Below are 15,806 nucleotides of genomic sequence, written 5' to 3'. Positions count from 1 at the left end.
CATCATTCTCTCAAAGCTTGTTTATGTCAACTCTCTGAACATCACTTTTCTATTACCAAACTCTAGTCCAGGGATCTTCAAACGTTGCTCCCATTCGCCCCAACGAGCATGGTCAGTGGTGAGAGATCTTGGAAGTTGGAATCCAGGACATCAGAAGAGCCACAGGTTGCAGACCCTGGCACTAGACCACTCAAAATAAAGAGGCAAACATCATACAGCACCGTAAACTCCACACACATACCTCACCTACTACAATCAGTGGCGCAGGCATAAGGGAACTTGCACTTGGATGGGCGGAATGCACAGTTGATGGGTTTGCACAAATTCACACCTTTACCAATAAATAAAGTTTTCCATGCTGCAGCCAGGTCTATGACTGAAAAGAAGGACTTTGACATCCCAAGGGGAGCTGTGTGAGGTACAAAGTACGAGCAAAGAGGCGCTGGCAATCCAGAAACACAGTGAGAGTCGGCAGAAGGCTGCAAACGAGAAACTAACACTTTTAAAGGGCTAGAGCAAATAAAGCCCTGACAAGCCTAGTAAACTAAGTGCACCGACAAGGAGGGGGCAGAGCTAGAAGCCCCAGCCCCTGGGTTTCACAACCTGTAATGGGTGGACCGTGCAGTCCGACAACTGCACCGAGACCAGGGGAAGCCTGAAAGTGGAACTCTGAGGTGGGGAAGGGAACCCCAGAAGTGTCTGTGACTAACTGCAACAGCTACACCTAAGAGCTGAGACTTGGGGGAAGGGAACCCCGAGTCTAAAAAGTACTGTAGACATTAAGGAAAAAGACAAAGTGCTGCTTTCGGAGTTCAGGCAAGAGAAGCCTAAGAAACTAGCTCGACATTTCTTGTTTGTGCCTCCGAGAAAATCTAACGGGAGGATTGTGAAGCTGAGCACAACAACAACTGATCTGTTAAGGTTCTGTGACATTTACTTGAAGCGAATCCTGAAATCTTGTGGAATTTTACTCAGAGTGTCTGGAACTTGGGGAAGAGAGCTGTGTGAGAAGCTCCTGAAAGACACCGTCATAGGATTTTGGAACACTTATTTAGTTTGACCATTCCATCACATTGTTAGTAAGGGCAAGTATAGGTTGTGACACAGACATCATTTTACACTGGACTTTTAGACACAGACTGGCCTTATATACATCAGTTGAGGGAAGCCCTCTCTTAGAGTTGGGGCAAGTTAGGCGTTACTCCCATCCAGAAGTTTTAAATTAGGTTTTCCAAATGGATCTCTTGTGTCCGAGTCCAACTGTTGATCCCATTACTGTCTCACAATGGTCAGACCATCAAAGAAATTAGCCATCACTGTGTTATTAAAAAAGGCTGAAAATCTTCCACATTGTCAATAACGGATGATTTTAAAAGTCGATAGCTTTGGGGCTTTGGATTAAGTGGGGTCAGCTATATTATTGAGATTATATTGAAACAGAGTGATTATTCGGCATTGTATGAAATAATTGTAAAACGTGTTATTACATGTTGAAATAGACCAGTCTGATTTCTTTGATATTAAGTTAGTTAAGGATTAACCTTTCATCAGTATGATAAATAGAAGAATACAAAAATCTTTGTGCACATGTTTGTGCTGCTTTTAAATACACAACCTTACTCTGACAGTCAAACTTCTACAAATAAATGCCTTTTTGTAGAAAAATAAGATGCTTACCTTTCAAAGAGACCGGGGCATGCTAACTGAATAAGTTGTTGTCCTCCCTCTGGAAAAAGTATTTGACACCAACCTGTTGTTGCGTCTTGATTTGTTTGTGAAGGTAATACAGTAGTATCAAGATTCTAAAACGGCAGACACATTAGTTTGTCAGCAGCATACTAAGAGCAAATGTAAAATATCTATAAACACTTTAATTTAGTCATAGACACAAGGGGTATTGAAATGTTTGATCCACTTAGTTTATCATACAACAGAAGTACAAATGTGCATCACATCGCTTGGCAAACATTACAATTAATGATTGCATTTTTTTTTAAACTATAGGTGATTGTAAAGTAAAAGGTAGTATCAGCATAAAATAAAATACATAAACTCATAGAGTTGGGGTAAGTACATTTAGCATAATAAATACCTTTGTTTCTCTACCAATCAATGTAAATTTCCAAATCATGTGCAGGGTTAGACCATCAAGAAAATGTGCAATCACTCGGTTATCAGAATAGGCTGAAAATCGTCCCACGTTGTCAATAATGGATTGTTCCAAAAGTACTGGTTGCACCGCAGTTTTATCAGTCGGCGATACCTGTTATGAGAGCGAGGAGTGCTTACATGATTAGTGTGCGAGGGTTACTAAAATCAAGAATAAAATTACATGATGAGTAAATGACCTGATGCCTATTGTGTCTTACTAAAGAACTGGTTTTACAGTTGGGACCTGTAAATTAATTTGCTGATTCATCCCTTGACACATTTCTTAATGAAGACGACATATTGTCTGGATCTACATTCCACAACTATAAACTGGTGTTGCTTTTAAATTCGACATGTTCCATATATATTTGCAATACCCCCAGGGTGAAGATGAGTGTCTTTTAATGTTATGCTTTCATTTTTAAATACAGGCGTTGCCAATTTTAGCAAGTCAACTTTAAATTGACTATCTTTTGACATGGAGACCTTTAAATGTCTATGAAAAGACATACAACCGTTCAAGAACTTTGGAATTGTTGGAAGGGGAGAGAATTGGCTGCAATGTTTTAGGAACAGCGATAGGTTTCTAAAAAATGGGCATGAACGAGGTAGAAGCAGGTGTGGGGTTTCTTGACTGTTTGTTGTGAATGGGGGCCAACAAGACAACAGGATGGGCTGGCAGCCCAGATGACAGGTGCCAGCTAAAGAGATAGGTGCCACCCCAGCTGGGGTGGCTGGTGGTAAGTACCTTAGTGAGGGGAGGGCAAAGGTATAGGATGTAGAGAAGGCAGAATAAATGAGGGAGAGAGCAGAGGGATTTTGGCAAAGTCATCAGGTGACAGTGAGGGGGATAAAGAGGAGGGTTTCTTCGGAAAGCATGTACCACAGAGTTATGGATAACTTGCGAGGAAGAGAGTGGTGAGAGGAGATGAGCCTAGTCTAATAGTTGGATTTGGCACAGACCATAGCAGTAGTCAGAGCAATGAACATTTATTTCTAAGATGCAACAGTGTTTTTGTCAATGGTTGCCCTCATCCATTGGATGGCTTGGAGATTCATGATTGAGTTTGTAGGTGAAAGGGGGTGAATGAGCTAGTGGCGTAATGGTACTCAAAAGGGTGATGCTAGTGTCAAAGTGGGCTTTCAAAATAGCAATTCAATGGAGTCAGCAAGAGGAATAGAGGGGTTTCAAATACTACGAAATTGCGACCAACAGTACTTGCCTCATGCTTAGAAATCCTCCATTTGCCATTAGATTTATCATGCACAATTTGTGGAGGAACCTAAAAATGCCCCAGTATTGTTTTTTGAAATACTACACTGTTTAGAGAAAGATTACCTGCCTCCGGTGCCTAATAATGAAGGGACTAAACGTACCAAACTTTCAATGAAGACACGCAGAAACCTCTAAAAGCTAGAAAGCTTTTACCAATGTGCTTAATAATCTATCAATTGCCCCAATTCCCCAGAGAAGTGCTGCCAACTCCCCCATAAAGTGGAATTAAAATACTACTATTAAGTTGTGCCCAACCTTCTGGTTCTTAAGTGCCAACATTTGTAAAGTCGTCTATACATTTGACCAAGATTTGATTAATGTTACTGGACTCAAAGCCACCCTTTAGCACGTATTTGCAAGCAATTTGTTGGGGAAGGACCCCACACCATAGAAGAAGGACTAGGTTGGATTGGAATCAATCTTAAATTATAATTTGGTTGACAAATGGTTAGGCAACACATGAATGGAAATATGTTCTAGATTGATTTGGATGGTGCTCAGAATTTCATTTTATAACGCAAATGTTGCTTATTGCCTACCAAAGGTCATGGGCCCCTACTTTAAGGGATTCCCATGACTGACTGTCACAAGGGAAAGTTCACAAACATGTACATAATGTGGAAAACGCCTGACACAAAAAAATAGGTTAGAATGAGGTAATATTCCCGGACACCAAACAACTTGGATAAGGAACATTGTTATAAAATTGCTGAAAGAACTTGAAAATAATATTTCAGCTACCATGAAAACTGATGCAAAATACAGAATTGATATACATTATCATACATCCATCCCTAGTTCGTGTCTGTACTTCCATGTTATACAATACAATGATTCGGGCGTGTGCTCTTTACCAGCATTTGAGGCAGTGGGGCCATTACGAGTTGGGTGGATTTCTTTTGCGAGGAATTCACCAATCCGCTTGTGGCAGTTTTGAAAATCAACCCGATTCAGATACAGAGACGGTATATCCGGAATCCTTCCAGGTGTATCCCTTCTCTCCAAGGGGGCGGGTCAACCCCCTTTGGGACTATGGTGGTGACCCGGCTAATCAATACCCTCCCTAGGGGAGAGGAGAAGCAGGATCCCACTGAGGTGACCCCTCCCTCTGGGGACAAAGAATGTCAAAGTAGGAATTACCTTTCACGTCTCCTCATTGCAAAAGTCCCAAGCATTTATGGGTTATATGGGAACTGAACAGGGTTATAAGGTACATGGCCCTGTAAGGTGGATGGCTTGGCTTCCGACATGTATGTGTTGCCACCTTTTGATGAAACTCTGAACCAATGGAATCTTCCCCTCTGTTCGATGGAGGGACCTAAATACACCTGTTGCGAAAGAGAACAGGAGCGACTTGGCCGGAGAGTGAGAAACACTGGCTTGCACCGCAGAGGAGGGACTCGCTCCCTCGCAGGAGGAGCCAAACCGGAAAGTCACGCAATCAGTGTGGTGGGTGGAAACCCGAGGCAGCCTGCGGCACACTGCAGCTTTGCCAAAGGTGGAAGCCCTGATGAGCCCAGGAACACTAAAAGAAGAAACACCTTTAAGCCACACAAGAAATACCAGCACCCTGTTCCTCTGCAGCCAAAGGGAAGAACCAGAGGGAAGAAGCAGACTGCTCAGTCAACAGCTAGGACGAGTATGCGGGTCCATGCAGGCCAGAGAACGCCTCACCAGCCAAGCACCACAGCTGGAAACAAGGTACGCTGCATTATACGAGTGGCGGGCGGTAAGGTCACGCCAGACAGCTTAGCAGAAGATCCCAGGAAGGGCTTAGAGAAACCCCAAGAATCCCAGGCTGAGCAAGCCTGTAGCCCACGCTGGGCTGATTAACAGAAGAACCCCAAAAGGGGTGAGGGAAACTGCAACCAAAATAGGGTTGAGTAGGCTGTGAAAAACCTGAAGGTGTCTCACCGGCTAGTCCCCAGGGATCTGTCATCCAGGTGGCCAGGACACGGCCATCGCTTTTGGATCCAGTTCCTGGGGGTGGACCAGTGCTGGAGGATGACCTGGATAAGGGGTCTTCTGGGATTGGAAGTGGGTCACCAGATGGCGAGCTGCAGTAACCCCCTTTCCTGTAACACCTTTACCCCATCCTACCAGCTAGGATACGTAGCGACTCAACTCCTCCACCCCCTTTTCCGACACAAATACTTTCCCACAGACAACTCACTGTGAACGAAAATGGACTAACACCCGAGCCGTATATCTGACATGTCCCAATACAATGGTCAGGCAATTACTGATCATTACACACACCTGACTTCCATCACACTTTCCCACATGAATAAAAGGCGGAGCACGAAATCACCCTCTGAGTGAGGCAAAGCACACGAGGAAGCAGCAGTTCCAAGATGATGGCAGTTTAATTCAAGCCGAAGACGGCAAGACCGAATGAGGGAAGTGCCCTTGACCTTTTCACCAAAAGACTGCATCTTTCAGAAGCCTTCGAGAATAGGAAACGTAAGACCTGGAATTAAAACCGAAGAATCTTGCATTGTGTGTCGGAGGACCCAGGGCTCTCCTGTGTCGCTAGTCAAGGCAGGGAGAAGCGTTTCTCACCGTGGTACTGTCCTTGGCTCCTACAACAAAGCAGCACCAGTGAAGGCAGCACAGCCGGCGAGTTGGAGAGGCTGATACCAGACCGAATTGTGTGGAAACCAAGGTTGCAAGCAGCAACATTGTATAAGGAAGATTATACAGCAGATGAGTGAATAAACTTTGAAGCTAAAATACAATACCATAAACAGAGTGGTTCGGCATCACGTGGGTACTCCTTCGAAGGTCTGTTAGGTATCCAACCGAAAGGGTGCAAACGTTAAAAGAAAGAGAATTGTGAAATCGAAGTGGTCCTACAACGGGTCATGCAACGAGCCAAGCCAAACCCAGTGCCCATTTGAATGTTTTTGATACGTGATGTAAAATTGACACTAGTACAAGCCCGGCTGAGGGAGACAAATTTTGTTGAAGGGATCTGAGCCTTGCTGAGGGGAGTCCGGGGTGAACCGTGAGTCACCCGAAAAAGAATAACCTACGAACATTGTGTGATAAAGTGAAAGGTGGAAGACAGGATCGAGCCCGCCAGAGGGAAGCCTGTGCAGAACCTTATGCTGAAAGGATCTGAGCCCGGCTGAGGGGGATCCGGGGTGGAGAGTGACTCACCCGATGTGAATACTTGTGAAAATCTGAAGAGGAAAATGACTAGTTGTTTATTTGGTTGCATCAGGCCCTTTGAGTGAAGGGACTTTGAGAAGAAAGGAGGCTTACACTCCAAAGGCCCTGTTGCTGATGATTGAACTGTAACCTTATGCTAAAGAAGCCATAGACTGTGCTATGCTCTAGTGAACCGCCTTATCCCGTGCTGAAAACGTGGGAAAGGGAGGCCAAGGGCCTGAAAACCTGACATCATTTTGATTTTTCCTAACAATATCCCCCACACTATTTGTATTTAGAGGTAAGGATTAGTAATAGTTTCTTTGAGTATAGGCCCTTTTATTTTGACAAAGACACCACTAGGGCTGCGTTATTATCATTTGATGGTCGTAGCTTGCTCCCATCTGTAGATTTAGGTGTAGATATGTGTTATCATACCTTTTTTCTTTTTAAGTTCAATAAACACCCTTGAACTGTGGTCACTTGTGTCAGTCTTACTCTTGATAACATGCCTTCCTTACAAAGCCCATGGTCCACAAAAGGCTGATAATCAAAAGACCCCAGGACAGGGTGAGAGAAACTACTACAAAGCCACAACTAAGCAGAGTGGTAGCCAAAGCCAGGCAAATACACGGCAGACACCAGGAGGGGGTGAAAGTAACTGCAATGAAAAACAGAGCTAAGCAGGCATATAGCCCATGTCGGGCTGATCAACCATGGACCTCAGAAGGTGGGGTGTGAGAAACTGCAACGAAAGCATCGCTGAGCAGCCCCATAGCAGACACCGGGCTGCGAATCAGAAGATCCCAGAAGGAGGTGAGAGAAATCACAACCAAAGCAAGAACCAAAGTTGGGCTAAACAAGCCCGAAGTAGTACCCGGAGCTGGAAATACAGCTATCCTTCAAGGAATAAGAGGAATGCTGTGTTTTGTGAACATTGACCGAAAACATTGAGGAACTTGGTATGAAAAATACATCCCTGAGGAGGGGATAAACCAGAAACGGCCTGGAGTAGCTGATAAAGAGAAGGTTTTGTTAGAAGGACATTGAGACTTTTTGTTTGCATATTGGAACCATCTGGCCTAGAGCTGGAAATGACTCTAGAGAACTCTTTGGTGGGAGTCAGAAAACCAGCCACCACTGGACCACTGGTTTCACAAAGGGGAAGAGTAATGCTATTCCAAGTCAGAACTTAGATCCCATTTTCTTTCGTTTTTGTAGTGGTAGGGCAGATGTTAGGTTAGCATACGTTTGACAAAGGACAGAGTTTGTTTGTGGACATCCTGACGAGCACCAGTTTGTTGTTTTTTTTAGAAAAGGGAACTCATTTTAGCAGTAGGGATGAGAGGAGGTATTCTTTAATTTTAAAAATAAAGCATTGTGTTTAAACATGTCCTCGTGTCTGTCTGACTTAACATTAGTGATTCCCATCTTTTCAGTCCCTTACTATGGCCCATTCTCCGATTACCTGCAATTCCCTTCTGTACAGTAAAAAAAGGTTGAAAATGGAGGAGGCCACCAGGGGGCGCACAGGCAATGGCTGCCTGAGTGCACAGCTCCCGCCGAGTCCCGGGAATCCGAGGGGATTGAGCCCCCCCCGAAACCCCCCCGCGAGCACAACTTAGGAGGCCGACTCGGCGCCCCCCCCGACGAGCGAAGGAACGGAGCTCGAGCTCCCCGGGGAGCCGGAGTACACAACCCGCGGCGCCTGGGCGGGTGACGCAGCAGGACAGGAGCGGCCTCGGGACCGCGAGCGAGGCGGTCTCACCCCGGGCGCACACGGCACCCCAGCCCGACTAGCCCTCACTCCCTCCATCAGCAGCCCCCCCCCCTCAGGGTGTGGGGAACGACCCGGCCGGGGTCCGTGACCCCGGGACTTCGGGGACGCGGCCGCGGATCGGCTCTCTCTGCCCCTCCCCCGCGGCCCGAACCAGAACACAGAGCGGCGGGGCGGCCCGCGCGCCGAGGAGGCGGCATCAGGGGGACTGGAGCAGCGCCCCTGGGGAGTCGGCATCCGCCCCCCTCCCACCGAGAGTGAGGAGAAGGAGCGGGGCGCCCCCCCCCGGGGACAGCAACGCAGGCATTCACGGCCCGCCGGAGGCCAGGGCAGCCGAGGAGGCGGCACCCGGGGGCCTTGAGCGGCGCCCCCGGGGACTCTGAGTTCTCCCCCCCTGGGAGTGAAAGAAAGGAGTGGGGCGGTCCCCCCCCCCTCGGGAGTTATCACCGCCGGAGCCCAGTGCAGCAGAGCAGGGGGAGCCCCGGTGGGCCGGGGACTCGCCCCACCACAGGCGGAACCCCAAGAGCAGGAAGACCAAAGGTGGGGTCTGTGGTCCAGGGGCCCCCCCCCGGAGACAGCACGGCCTGAAGCAGGGGTGACCAGGGTGCGAGGCCCCCGCCTGCAGTTGGTGGGGCGTGTGCCCGCCCGGGGGTGCCCCCCCCCAGGACTCACGGAGCGAGCCACAACGTCCTCCCCCCCCTTGGACTGGAAGGTCGGGCCCCCTTGAACCACCACCCCCCCCTCCAGGAGACCGGAGGAGGCCCCAGAAGACCACGAGGCACTGGAAAAGGGTGCGAGGCCCCTGCCTGGGAACAGGTGGGGCGTGTGCCCCCCCCCCGGACTTTGTGACCCCATTTGGAACACCTGTGGAGCGCACAACCCAAGTAAGGAAGGACGGGCCAGAAGGGGACCCCCCCACCCCCGTCGGGGCCGCGGGGATCCAGACGACAGGACACAGGAAAGAACCACATGAGCTGGAGGGAAGCCTTGCAGAGATACCGCTTCCGGGGGGTAGTAAGAGGTGACAAAGGCTTAACCCGCGAAGGGACCATGGCCCAATCTGGGGACGCTTCCCCCTCCTCGGCGGCAATGGAAAGGGGCTTTGCCTCGATCCTGCAGGAAATAAGGGACATGCGCTCCGACATTGCCCAGAAATTCGAAAAAATGGACCAGAGGGTGGACAAGATTGAGGACAGGCTGCTACAGGTCGAATCCAACCAATCCTCCACAGCAGTCCAAGACATACAATATAGCATGAGGCTGGAGGCCCTGGAGAGGAGGGACGAGGAGAGGGCCCGGCAGATGGACGATTTCGAAAACAGGGAGAGGAGGAACAACCTCAGAATCTTTGGGGTGCCCGAAATGGAGGGGGAAATGGAGAGGGACGTCACCCGAGCAGTACGAGACATCATCACTCTCTTGTTCACGGAGGAAATGACAACCGAGCCAACTTTCGACAGGGTGCACAGGGCGGGGGGCAGGGCTGGGACCCCCCCGGTCGATTCTGGTCCGATTCTGGCGTCCTCAGTGTTAGGGAGAATTCTCTGTTTAGACTGAATTTCCCTACCTAGTGAGTCCCCCAGCAGCTTTGCTGGATTTCTGGGGTTTCTTTTTTTTCTCCTGCCAAGAGTGAGACTCTTTTTCCCTCACTCTTGGACATGTTGAAGTGTGTTTTCTTGGTTAAACCTTGTGTTGAATGGGCTATGGGGTCTTTTACTCCATAGGGCCTCATGTATTGTTGTGATGTGGGTTACACAGCACCCTCTGTGCCGTGACCCAGGGGTGTCCTAGGGACTCCCCAACATAGACTCCATCCCCTGGGACTGACTACTGTCTCCCAGGGCATGTAAAGTCACCAAAGACTTTGCTAGTCTTGAATCCTGAACAGAACCAGTACAAACCATCATATTGTGGACGTACTGGCTGGGGCAATTCGATTGCCCCAGGGTCTGTTAGTCGAGGGGGCACGTCTCCGTCCCCCCTGATCGAGTTTTGGCTGGTGGCAGTGGAAACTACTTTTTATATTCGACCGCGAATATTTTCCTATGGGATTTCCCATTGTTTTAGGCTAACACATTTAATTATTTATTTACGGTAGCCTTAAACATACCGCCGGTTTATATATTTATTATTATAACTCCGGTTGGGACTTTTTGCCAAAACTTGATCCTAAAATGGCGTTGGCGTTCGCCTCTGTAACTCTGACCCAAAGTGGAGCCCTTTGTCCCACTTTTGGCGGGCTTCTCCACAGAAGCCCTCCAAAGTGGTGCCACTCTGTCTGGGGTACTTAGGAGGGGTGGAGGGGGATTTAGGCACCCTGGACTGGGTTACCTTGGTAACTCAAGTCGCACTCCGTCCTGATTGGCCCAAGTGGTGAGCCGGCCGGCTCACCACTTAGCATGTTTGAGTGACAGCTAGGCTGGGTGAATGGGGGTTTGCTGCATAAAAGCAGGGCTTTGGGGACTGGAACTTCAGAAGTCGCCACAGGACCAAGAATCCGACGAGGGAAGAGCTGAGCCGACCTGCTTCGACGACACCACCCGGTGGAGCCCTGCTGAACTGTCTCACCACTTTTCCCGACGACCGAGGAGAACTCTTAACGGAGTGGCTCCTTCCCTTGACTGGTGGGGACAACCAGTTTTTCGCCTTCTTTTCGCTTCTCGAGGTATCTCGTGGCCGCCTTGCCAGTGCCAAGCACCCCGGCAACCGGAACCCCACCACTTTTACCCCAACCACGAAAGTCGGTACAAACCTTTAACCGGAGGACTCCGCGGCTGGTTTCTTCCCGGGCAGTGCAACGACCTTCTTCTTCTGCTCTTCAGCGAGAACTTCTCCCCTGACCGACGTCGAGCCTTGCTGCCACTGCCTGGAACAACTGCCACCGCTGGAGGACCCTTTCCGCTTAAGGTACCGTGTTCCGCCTGGCTTCCCTTGCTACCGACTGTACGGGGTAGATTTAGCCCCCGGCTTTCGAACCTGGGAGTGCCTGGAACACCCTGGCTAAACTTTCTAAACCACTCTAAACTCTTTCTAACTCTTTGCCAGACTTTGAATCCCTAATAACAGTGTGATCTTGGGCACATTTTCGCTCCGGCTACTCTAAGAGTGGGCCCTGCCTAGTGACTTTTGCTCACCTGTGACTTTGTGCTTCTTTGAGCCATTGCAAGTGTTCTGGACCTTAGAGTGGTGTGTTTAACCCATTTCTGTTTCTTTCTTATCCCTTCCTCGAACCTACTAGAGTGCCATCTAACGTTAAGCGCTCACCTCTGGTTTTAATTATGTGGTGTTAACTTAGAGTTGTCTAGATAGGAGTAAGGGTGGGAACTGCTTTCATTACAACTGTGTTTGAAGTGTTTTTACTATACTTTGCTAGAGTGTTTTCAACTTATGTGATCTTAAAAATAAATAACTATATACTTTTGAAACCAAGCTCTGGTCAGTGTTTGCTTGTGCTATTGTGTCTGAGTGCATATTGTGTATACTTTACATACTGTCTAACTCTTCTTGAGGGAAGTCTGACTGCTCAGCCACAGCTACCAGGTAAATCTGGGTGGTGCAGACTGCTACCAAGTAGGTTTACTGCTATACCTGTAGTCTTAAATCTTTTGCAGTGTTCCCCAAGGGAACTGCACAGGTTTCTGCCTAACACTGGTGGCAGCGGTGGGATTTGTATTGAGTATACATTTTATTGTGCTTTAGATACCTTAGTGCAACTAACCACAAAGCTTAGCACTGAAAAAGTAAACCTCTAACATGTCAGTTATAGAAAGCTATAGTCAAGAGTCCCTTGCAGCCAAAACTGCTGATTGTTTAAGAGTGCTCTGTAAACATAAGGATCTCCTGACTAAGGGCAAGAAAATGGAGCTGATTGAAAGATTGTTAGCTAACCAAAGTCTGGGTGATGGTTCAGAGGAACCTATCACTCCAGCAACTGTAGATGACAGTATTGAAGTTAACATGGAGCAAAATGTTGATGATTCTGAGGAAGAGTCAGAAGAGGAGGGTGAGGCTGTTGTAACTGTCCCCCCTAGGCCTCTGCCTGCTCTACCTGCTGTACCTACTGGACCCTTACCAGGTCCCACATTTAGTCCTCAGTACTTTGAACTGGAGAAAATGAAGCTAGAATTGGAGTATAAGAAACTTAATGCTCAAACTGACAAAGAACTAAGGCTAAGGGAAATGGAGCTCAAGTATGACTTAGAAATGAAGAAATTATCTGTTGAGAATGTTTCTCTCTCTGGCTCCTCTAGAAGTTCCAGTCCTAAAAGACCCCGGATGCCTAAAGAATTGATTGGTATGTATGAGCCTAAGTTGGATGTGTTGGATTGGTTGTCTCTGTTTGAATATAATCATGGGCTCCAGAACATCACAGGAAATGACTTACTCACCTGGTTGTTCTCTAGGCTCCCCCCTGTTGCAACTGATGTGGTAATGGAACTGGGGGAGGAGGATAGGAAGGACTATGAATGTGTGAAACTAGCTTTGATAGCTAGGTTTGGGAAGACCCCTTCCCAGTATCTTAAGAGGTTTAGGAGCCTCAAAAAGCATGATGGTACCCCTTGGGCTACCTGGGTGAGTGAATGTTTGAAAAACTTAGAGGGATGGATTAAGGGTTACAAGGTGAACACTTATGAAGGTATGAAGAATTTGTTTATGTTGGAGACTATTTATGATGCCTGCTCTCCTGAGCTCAGACAACACTTGGCTGATTCCAGGGAATTAGATTCCCGGAAACTAGCTAAGGCTGCTGACTTGTGGGTTGCCAACAGGGCCACTCACAAGGATTCTGGGGTAACTCAGAAGAAGGATGGGGAGAAACAGCCTAAAAAGGACTCCAAAGAGAATTCTAATACTACAAATTCCAAAGAGGGCCCCAAACAAAACTATAAGGGTAAGCCACAAGGGAAACCAAATCAGGCTAGTGTACCTTCTGGTCCCAGGCCAGAAGGAGGTCAGAACAAGCCTCCATTCCAGCGAGCCTTTGGCTCATGCTTTGTTTGTAAGGCTACTGACCATGTGAAAGGAGATCCCAGATGTAAGGGTAAACCTTCAGGGGTCCAGCTTGCCTCCTTAGCCTTCGCTCCAGAAGAGGAAGTACATATGGCAAGTGGAAACTTTCTATTACTAGCTGATGAACCCACTGGAGTCTCAGCTAGTGTTTCTTTAGTCTCTCTGGGGTTGTGGGAACAACAGAATTTAGATGTCTATAACTCTATCCCAGATAATACTAAAGAGTATTATAAGGACAGTGTCCAGGTGAATGGTCAGGAGACTCCTGCCATTAGGGACACTGGAGCCAGCATAACTGTGGTGGATGAATCATTTTTCAAGGCAGAGGATGTTGCTAAGGCACCCAAATGCCTCACCAAGTTAGCTGGTGGGCCTGTGCAGATGTGTCCCCAGTTACCAGTTCTCATCCAATGTAATGATATGGCTGTAAAAATACCTGTCAGTGTACAATGTGAAGTGCCAGGTAGGGTTCTGTTGGGTAATGACCTCAAAGCTCTTGGAGTTGTATCACATACCCCCAGACCCCCTAGCAAAAGGTTACAGGAGCTCACAAAACCTGCAAGAGAGAAAACCCTGAGAGGGTTATCTCAGGAGATGATGACAGAAATCACTCCTCTCCCACTGGAGCAACTTACTGCAGTAACAACCAGATCAGGAGCAAAGGGGCAACCCAAGACTCCTAGGAAAAAGCCAGCAGCAAGCACTCCAGTGCTTCCAACAAGGACTTCCCCTAGGTTGTCCAAAGTTACACCTGTAACTCCACCTCCAGCTGAGGCTGAGAGGGAGGTACAACCCTGTGTGGTTGAGCTAGACTCTGAGGAAGAGCTAGAAGGAGGCCCCAACCTTATTGGAGATTTGGACCCTGAGGACCATCCTGAGCTGCAGTCTTTACTGGCAGAAGGTGGGCCTAGCAGGGCAGCTTTTCGTAGGGGGCAAAGAGAATGTCCAACTCTGGAAGGTCTCCGCCACCAGGCAGCTTCTCAGGCTGATGGGCAAGAGCCTGGGAAGTATAGGTTACACTGGGAAGATGGCCTCTTCTACAGTGAACCGACTGAGTCTGAACCTGGAGACTACAAACGCCTTGTAGTCCCACAGGAGAACAGACAACAGTTCTTACAACTAGCCCATGAGATACCTTTGGCTGGTCACTTGAGTTTCAAGAAGACCAAGGAAAGGCTCTCACTCTACTTTTATTGGCCAAAGATGGGGGCTGAAGTAGATGGATATTGTAAGAGCTGCCATACCTGCCAGACTTCTGGTAAGGTTGGTTCCAAGAATGTGGCACCTTTAGTGCCTCTCCCAGTTGTGGGAGTCCCATTTGAGAGGGTAGGGATTGACATTGTTGGTCCCCTTGATCCTCCAACCTCCTCAGGCAACAGGTTTATCCTTGTTGTAGTAGACCATGCTACTAGGTACCCTGAGGCAATTCCTATGAGGACTGTTACAGCTCCGGCTGTGGCTAAGGCCCTCCTTGGTATTTTTACTAGGGTTGGGTTTCCTAAGGAGGTAATCTCTGACAGGGGGTCAAACTTTATGTCCCACTACATGAAAGCCATGTGGAAAACCTGTGGAATTACTTACAAGTTCTCAACCGCATACCACCCTCAGACAAACGGGTTGGTTGAAAGGTTTAACAGAACCATGAAGAGCATGATAGGTGCTTTAGAAGAACCCCTTAAGAAAAAGTGGGACCTTCTACTGCCATGCCTTCTCTTTGCTTATAGAGAAGTCCCTCAGGAGGGAGTAGGTTATTCTCCCTTTGAGCTTCTCTATGGCCATCCAGTCAGAGGCCCTTTGGCCCTGATTAAGGAGGGATTGGAAGGTGCTCCTCCCCTCAAGCCAGTCAGAGTGACTGACTATGTGATAGGTCTCCGGAGGAGAATGTCACACATGATGGCAGAAGCAAGTGACAACTTGAAAGCTGGTCAAGCTCTGGTCAAACATTGGCACGACCAGAAGGCTAACATGGTTGAATTTACTCAAGACCAGCTAGTTCTAGTTATGCTCCCAACAAGGCAGAGGGCCTTGCAAGACAAATGGATGGGACCCTTCAAGATTGTGGGAAAACTTGGAGAGGTCAACTATCTGGTGGATCTGGGCAGACCCAGGGAAGCTCCTAGAGTCTTCCACACCAACCGACTAAAAGCATACATCTCCAGGCCTGATGTAGGAGCCTTGCTTCTAGCTTCAGCCGCAGAGGAAGAAGAGAGTGAATCTCTCCCTGATCTCCTCAGAGGTGTGCCTTTAGATGAAAAAGTTGAAGGAGTCAACCTCTCTTCAGACCTGACACCTGAGCAACAAGAGGAGTGCAAATCTATGTTAAATCAGTTTGCCTCCCTGTTCTCACTGTCACCAGGCTTGACCCCTTGGGGCCAGCATGAGATACTCACTGGTGACTGTCTGCCAGTCAAAAGCAGAGGATACAGAATGTCAGAACAT

The 15,806-nt window shown here is 48.2% G+C and overlaps 1 protein-coding gene across 4 annotated transcripts in view; it reads right to left on the bottom strand.

Moving 5' to 3' along the window:
• The window catches only part of C6PH5orf34 (chromosome 6p C5orf34 homolog), a 676,382-nt gene that overhangs the window by 204,767 nt on the left and 455,809 nt on the right, over nucleotides 1–15,806 (bottom strand). For 3 of the 4 annotated variants that reach the window (XM_069627234.1, XM_069627233.1, XM_069627235.1), the window contains exons 9-10: nucleotides 2,093–2,263; nucleotides 1,678–1,802 (exon numbers count right to left, since the gene is read on the bottom strand). In XM_069627234.1, coding sequence (XP_069483335.1) covers nucleotides 1,678–1,802; nucleotides 2,093–2,263 — 296 coding nt within the window. The remainder of the gene's footprint in view (nucleotides 1–1,677; nucleotides 1,803–2,092; nucleotides 2,264–15,806) is intronic. The other variant, XM_069627236.1, reaches the window with a different exon arrangement.

This window comes from Ambystoma mexicanum, chromosome 6p (assembly GCF_040938575.1).
Source record: "Ambystoma mexicanum isolate Mex_15411 chromosome 6p, UKY_AmexF1_1, whole genome shotgun sequence".
In the NCBI taxonomy this organism is placed as follows: Eukaryota; Metazoa; Chordata; class Amphibia; order Caudata; family Ambystomatidae; genus Ambystoma; species Ambystoma mexicanum.
The sequence above is the reverse complement of the archived record's forward strand: the minus strand, read 5'-3'. Positions and strand labels throughout refer to the sequence as shown.